This window comes from Musa acuminata, chromosome BXJ1-4, assembly GCF_036884655.1.
Source record: "Musa acuminata AAA Group cultivar baxijiao chromosome BXJ1-4, Cavendish_Baxijiao_AAA, whole genome shotgun sequence".
Lineage (NCBI taxonomy): Eukaryota > Viridiplantae > Streptophyta > Magnoliopsida > Zingiberales > Musaceae > Musa > Musa acuminata.
The window spans coordinates 26399323-26407500 of record NC_088330.1 but is presented as its reverse complement, the minus strand read 5'-3'; the positions used below and the strand labels follow the sequence as shown (position 1 = coordinate 26407500).

The window sequence follows — 8178 nt, the reverse complement described above, 5'->3', positions numbered from 1 at the left end:
ATATAGAATATTAGCATTTTACCAAAATGAATGTTTCATTTCACTAAAAATGCTAGAAATCTTATATCCTCATGATTTTCAACACCAAAAAGCATCAAAAGTTCTAAAAGAAAAACGTAAATCAAGCTATATTCATGGTATAAAAAATAAAAAAATATTTCAAATTATTTTATGTCAACACATAGGTTAATTTTTGCTTTGATATCAAATGTTAGATAATTTAAGACCTAAATATGTTTATAAAATACCAAAATAGAAACATAGAGAACTAATGCTGAAATTACTAATACGAAAATTACATACCTCCTATGATTATTGATATTTCTTGACTCATAACTTTCACTTTAGATGATAAAAAAATTCTTAAAATAGAAATTGAGTCTAGGGACCAAAAACTCATTTTTATATAGACGTTCTACCATCAATCAAGAATATTTTTCTCCATTACCATCAACCTCGGTAACATTTAAGGATTAATTCAAGTTCAAAACGTTTGGATCACAATGAATGAAGAAATTTAATAATAATAAATAAAAAATTAATGTAAGAACAATTATATAATAAATAAAAAAATAATGAGAACGAATTACATGAGCATAATGAAACGAAAATGACAATGATTCCGGTACATACAAATGGAGTCTATGAAATCTTATGTCTATAGTTTCTCATAGCTGAAATAGTAAAAGAAAGAATAGATGAATTCCATATTTACATTTAAAACATGATTTCTCGTGTTTCTCATCCATCGGTAATGTGGGAAGCAAACATAACATATTCTCTCGATTCTATCCAAATAATATGATAATTAGTAATTTTGAGTTTTTGTATTTTAAACCCTAACATATGTGACAACATTTAAAGAATTCTAATGTTTTTCTTTTTCTTTTTCTTATTCGGCAATAAGGAAAATAGTACGAATTTACTGGTGACCTGAGCTGGTATGTGGGAGTAAATAGCCGTCTCTGTCAGGAGAGGGAGCAGGGCCGAAGGAGAACCACTGCACGTGGGATGCTTACGAGGAGACAGTGACTCAAGTGTCAGGAAAACAACAGGCGAGGTAAAACCAACCCTGTGCGAGGACTGGCAGAACTCATTTATGGACAACAACTGCTTCGTACGCATGTGGATCGTTCCTCTCGTAATTGTTGGGAGGACTGGCAGATCTCACTTATGGTTCCATCTTGTTGGAGAGGAAGCGTCCGTGCCTCACCAACCGGTAAATAGAAAAGAGCCACGTTAAACTGTAAGAATACGCGGACCTCGTCTACCTTGTTTCACTAAGTAGGTCTCGTTAAATTATATTATACTAACATCATGACCTTTTTTTTCTTTTCACTAATTATCTCATCCTTTCTAAAAGTGACGACCACATCTTTTAATCCTATCATCGACTTATATAGCAAAAATTTTTTATATTAAAACTATAGATTCTAAGCTTGGGGTTAATGGGATCAACCTTCTTGGAACTCTATAAAAATTCCTACTAAAAAAATTCATCCATTGTAGTTAAAAGATGATGAATACATAACTATTTATAGAACTTCTAAACCCCAACTCCCAATAAGACTCCTACTCTAAAAAAATAACTTCCTAACCAATCATAATCCTAGCCGACATCTTTACCTCTTTAATAGGGTCAGACTACGGAACTTCCCAACTAACCCTAACTCAATTAGGGCTCTCCAGAGTCCTAACACATCATCTAATAAGCTTCAAATCAATCAAGATGTTTAACTGTGAAACGTATGCTGCTATATTTATATAGCCTCCTCTCAACAGATTGCTCAGCAGCTATATTCATTAACAAGTTCACAGTGGCACACAAGGATGCTAGGAGAGTGAAAACGATAGTAAACTAACATATGAATAATCCAGCACATAAAAGGTTTTCTTCTAAATAGTTACTAAAGCAGAATCCACACTGTTGGAGCAGCGAAGTTATCGATTCTAGTGACCATACTTCTGGAACTCCCATTCACTGTTGTCTGCAGATGTATGAAGTTTTTGTTTGTTAATACACATACGTAGCACATGCCATAACGAAATTTGAAAGGAAATGGCAGCAAAAGAATGGTTACCCAGAGGGCAAACTTGACGAGTCTTGAGCCACCGACTGATGCAATGGAAATGGAAGGCGTGATTGCAAACACCTATTTCAAGCAAAGCATGTTGGGTACAGTTAGAAAAAGAGCGAAACTGAAACATTTTATGAAACAAAGGACAAGATCAAATTGACTGACTGAATTCAAAGTGAGGTGCTAGAACGCAAGTGTTAAAGTAAGCTCGGCAATCTTTCTTCATGTCCAAAGATATGGGAACTCACGACCATGATATGATATGAGAGGATGGGGTACATTGCTTGGCAGATGTTTAAGACTCAGAAACATTTGGAGTTTTAGACAAAAGACAAAAGCTCCCATTAACTGTAACCCACTGGTTCCATGGTCCTACTCCTATTCATAATGTTAAGAGAGACACATTCCTTGATAAACAGAAAAGCAGTATTCAAACGCCTCAGATAGTAGAAAATACCAACATAAGGACAATAATTTTTACCAATTTGAAGCCAGAATCAGATTGTCCTATAGAAGTGATTGCACCGAAATCAAACATTGACACACAAAATGTATGTCTCCCTCACGTACCAGAACTTTAACTTAAGCACCAAAAATGACAGTTAGCAAACATAGACCAATCCAGATCTAAAATATCACAATCACTGAAGCCCTTCCAAATCCATTCCTTAAACCTCAAACCAACAAGCAAAGGAATTCAATTTACAAGCAACCTTAGCAATAACAGCAGGAGTTTATACATCTGTTCATCATAAAAATGACAAGAAACTAAACAAAATCATGGAAGTTTACTCCAATTTACAATTTTTATTTCTCCCCATTCAAATGTCTATACCAACGTAATCAAGGTGGACCATGCATGTATTGGAGCTTATTAGTGTTTTGACGAAGATGGTTTGCAAAACAGATTAACCAGTGGTATTGAACATTATACAATGGAAAAGGGACTTTCATAGAGTGATTTATATTTACCCATGTCCATGCATCGATTACAAGCAAGTTAAACAAAGCAGGCAAATATGCTTCATTTTCTACTCACACAGTACATAACACTTGAAGAGTACTGGTCTTCCATCTGTTTTGGGCTTTGTGGAGAAAACAAAGACTCTAATATAGAGAGTAAAGTTTGTTATTGTTCTGAACATAATATGCCACTTGGATGATAGTTGCAATGAATCATAAGTGTTAGTCTCATGCAAATTGGTATACACCAATATTATAGAGATTATTTCTGCATCTTGTAGAATCAAACTGTAGAATAATCTATTGGCTAAATTGACTACCACAAACAGAAACTTCCATTTCATTCTTAATGATTCAAACTTATCATACACACTGATTAAACAGTGAATCAAATATATTCTTGACCAATGCTTACCACAAAGCTTTAGGTTGTCAAATATAATCTATAATTATGGCTTCGAAACCAATGTTTCATTTAATTTTATACACTTTCAAGAAAAGGAGACATTGTTATGTTGATGTACCTCTGATAAAAAAATAATATAAGCTAATACTTATATAATCTTTATTCTGATATCATCTACTGTATGGATTCAGAGTACCTTTAAATAACTACACATCCATACGAATTCCTATCGTTCACATATACTCTGTTTATGTATACCCTTCATTGACCTCCTATAACTTCACTTTGCATTTTGAAATGTTGTTGCCTTGTCAGATTTTTTGCTTCAGGCAAAAATAGATGGGCATGATTGAGAAACCCTCTGTGAGCAAGCAAGCAGAAAGAAAGCATTTATCAACATGACATTACCACCCAATGGTTTGGATTCAATGGGATAAATTGGCCAGACTAATTTCAACATCAAAGATGAAAGAAGTGGCAATGATAAGGCATTTTGGAGACTTCACAAGATTGGGCAATTTTTTGAGAAATGGACACATTTTATCAAACATACTGTTCATATGTTTTCTTATGCCCATTCCTTGTGGAGTTGTTCATTTTAGATTTTATATGAGTTTTTAGTGATTTAATGTAGAAAGTTCAGATTTCTTTTAGCTAAGTGTGTTGTTTTTCATTGTGAAAATTTTCTTTATTTTGAAAAGATTTTTGATGCTACCAGTAGATGCCTATCCAATAAAAATTAATTTGACATTTCTTTTTTTACAATTTCTGTTGGGGATAAAACCCAAATGAATTCACTCAGCAGGAGATTGATGGGTAATTGTACAGGGTTTTGAAAGACATCATAAATTTTAAATTAAACGAGGAGAAATGATTAATGTTAATGGTACTAGAAAAGATAGAAAAAATCTAAAAATAATTTTAATAGAAACTATAGTTAAAGATTTAAGTATTTCAAACTTAACTAAAATGTTTTACGGATCTCAGTGATGGCAAGAGATACATATAATCAACCCTAAATAGTTGGGACTTATGTTACCGGTCATGCAGCAGGATGAACTATTGCCTAAACCGATATTTGTGAAGAAGTGCAAGCAATTGAATCAGAAAATCCACGCTAGCGTTTAGTGACATGATACAAAATTACAGCATCGAGATGCATCCTTGTTGCTGACCGAAGCTTCATGAAAGAGAACCATATAGTACAAGCCATTCGAACCTAGAAACAATTCCAATTGCACAAGTTTCGGAAACATGATACATACCCCAAGCCACAGTGCACTCCTCACTCGTCGCACTAGCCTGATTAGCCTGGCACTCAATGCCTGCAAGGAGATTTGAGGACCAAAATCGTAAACCAGAAAGATCAACCAGCTGAAAGAAACCCTAACCCTAGATATGAACCTGGAGAAAACAAGCTGCGAACAAGACAGAGCAAATAAACAAATCAGAGAAGGGGGAAAGAGCTCACAGAGGTCCATGATGTGGTTCCTACAAATAGCACAGTTATCCACCACGATGTCTGCAACGATCCCACCAAATCGGACCATCGATCAAAATGATCCACAGATAAAGAAACCCTAAGCGATAGAATCCAAACCAAACGCTACGAGGGCTCCGAGTCAGGCACATACCCCATGCCCAGAGGGCGACGGCATTCCATTTCTTGATCTCGAACCTCTTCGGCTTCTTCGAGGAGGAGGAGGCCACCACCGAGGACGACGAAGGCGCCTGGGCGGCGCTCGAACCCTCCCCGGCCGGAACCATGCTGACGTCGGTGCCGAGGGAAGCCATACGTCGAAGAGAGGGAAAGCCGGAGAGAATCGGCTTTGGGGACGAGGAAAAGAGGCGAAGAGAACAACAACAGAAGGCTACTTTCTCCCTTTTTTCTGCAATTTACAGTTGGATTTATATTTGGGCAATTAAGGCCATTTATTAAGGGGCGATTTAAAAAGGGCAGCCCGCTTTTAAAAACGTTTCCTTAACTAGAAATATTTTTTATTTACTGTTTTATTTTACAAGCCCGTCTGAAGTCAATGAACGAAAACTCGTCAATTGTATTATGGAAGGGGAAAAAAAGAGGGTCTAAAATCCACAATTAAATCAATTTATAAAAATACCAAATTACTTTTAAAATCTATAAAATTATAAAAAATATAGATAATGATTACGTATTCTATATTTTGCAGGTATACCGTAAATAAACCATTAATTCACATTTACGAAATCAACATGGAAATGCATTGAATTAATTTAACTTTTAAAAATTCTTAAAAATCACAAACATGCCAATACGAGTCTATAGATTTGTTTATTCTTTTTTGTGACTTTAAGGATTTGTTATTGTGATTCTAACGAGTGCAATGATATTGATTTATCATTCCAACCCCCGTGTGTGCTCGTTAAACCTTAGACTTTTAATTTAGATGGAAAATGTATCTCTTTTTATATATATATTTTTAGTGAATTTAGAGATTTTTAAGTCCAATTTGACATACTGTCAAGTTAATTCTACGAATGAGTATAACCACATTCATTTGTCAATCAATGTAGCTTCCGAATATTTGTGAATCGCACCTTAAACTTTTACCAAATATATGAAATAACGTCTCACTAATGAATTCATATATTTATTAATTTTTTTAATGTTGATTATGTGAACGAGGACAATCATATTCATTTATCAGTGTAACTCTGATAAATGGGAAACAACATCTCAATAGCAAATTCATATAGTTTTCTATTTTTCGGTGATTTAAGAAATTTCAAATTTTAATTTGGCATGCGTCAAATTGATTCTATGTATGAGTGTAACCTTGTTCATTAACAAATGTAACCTCAAAATACATATACATCGCACCTCACACACACTATACAATAATATCTCAGCAATGAATCAATATATTTTCTATTTTTAGTTATTTTAGGGATATTTTGAGTTTAGTATAGCCAAATTCATTGAGTACTAAGAGGGGGGAGGGGGGTTGAATTAGTATAGCAAAAAACTTTCCACGATTAAAGCAACGTTCGTATGATAAAAACGTTTTTGATCAAAATTCATTTCAAAAAATTCTTCAACTTAAGATTAAGGGAAAGTATAGTTGAAGTAAAGTAACGGAGGAAGTTTGCAATTAAGATAGAGAGCAGAATGTAAATGCAAATCGAGATTTAGAGTGGTTCGGTCAATCTTGACCTATATCCACTTTTGGCTTCCTCCTTCGATGAGGTCACCGACGTCCACTAGAGGCCTTCCTTCAATAGTCGAAGGCCAACTACCCTTTTACATCTTTACTCCTTTTGACGGGCTTAGGAGACAACTCTTACAAATTTCCACTCCTCTCTTGAATGATCAAAACTTAAAAGAAAAAAGGGAGAAGAACTTTTAGCCTTTTACAACACTTTTAAGCTCTCAAATTCTCAGAATAAATACAAGCTTTCGGTGCTTTTTCATACAAAAAATGGTGGGGTTTATATAGGCCCCAACTGGTTTGAATTTGGAGCTCAAAAGTGTCATCTCCAGGATTTTCGATGTCTTGGTGGTACCACCGCCATAATTAGGCGGTACTACTGTCTAGCATCTAACACTATGCGGTACCACCACCTGACAGTAATAACTACCGGTGGTACCACCACCTGACAAGGGCGGTACTATCGCCTAGAATTCCTGGGAGACCAAGTCTCCGGGCGGTGCCACTGTCGGCCAAGAATTCTGAGTTCGAATGGGCTAATCCATTCTGCCCAATTTGGGTCTGTTCAGGACCCAATTGGTCTCAGATTAAGTTAATGGGATCACCTCCCAATTCTAACTTAATCCGCTTGCTAACCATGACACTTAAGACATTAATCCTACAAATCGTGTTCCAGTGCGTCAATCGCTTCTTCCGATGAGCTTCCGACGGACTTCCGACAAACTCCTAGACTTGCAACGATCCTCTTGGCGAGTTCTGACGAGCTTCTTTGACAAGCTCCTGGACTTCTCAGATTATTTCTACAGAACCTCCGACGATCGTCTGGACTTCCGATGAACTCTCGAACCCCCAACGTGATCTTGGTCTTGACTCCGGCTCAACACCTGCTGCATGTCTTACTGCCATCGTAGTTAATCCTACACACTTATCTCAACATACGAATTAGATAACCAAATGATAATTGACTTCATCATCAAAATCCAAGATTCAACAATCTCCCCCTTTTTGATGATGACAATCAATTGATGATGGAGTTAACTTTAACTCCCCTATCTATATGTCATACTTAGATAAGTCATTCTTGAATTCAAAGCCTTTGAATTCAAGAGACATATTGATAAGTTAAGTTCATTTAAACTTATCAATACCCCCATCATGATTCCTATCATGATGTTTTTTTTTTTTTAAATGATGTTAAGGCATAACATCCATTTTCAAGTTTCATATTTCAAATGTGAAAGATAGCAATCATAGCAATTCATCATATGGTAAGATATCAACATTGTAAAATTACGATGCAAGCTCTTGATATCTTAGCATAATGCAAATATTTCAAATGTAAGCTCTATGTATAGTAATTCATTCTATCATAGCAATTCATCATATGACAAGATATCAATTTGTAAAATTAGGATGTAAGCTTTTGATATCTTAACATAATGCAAATATGACAATCATAGCAATTATAGCAATTCTATCATCAATTTACCACATATTTCTTTGATATCTTAATATAATACAAATATGATAATTATAGCAATTC

At 35.1% G+C, this 8178-nt stretch overlaps 1 protein-coding gene across 1 annotated transcript; it reads right to left on the bottom strand.

Moving 5' to 3' along the window:
• Positions 1-1775: 1775 nt before the first annotated feature.
• Positions 1776-5347, bottom strand: LOC135651220 (RING-box protein 1a-like). The gene is made up of 5 exons (XM_065171142.1): positions 5082-5347; positions 4919-4969; positions 4713-4772; positions 2082-2153; positions 1776-1988 (listed from the first exon to the last, which is right to left on the bottom strand). Exons 1-5 carry the CDS (start codon positions 5239-5241, stop codon positions 1951-1953), a joined length of 381 nt encoding a protein of 126 aa, XP_065027214.1. The 5' UTR covers positions 5242-5347; the 3' UTR covers positions 1776-1950.
• Positions 5348-8178: the final 2831 nt, after the last annotated feature.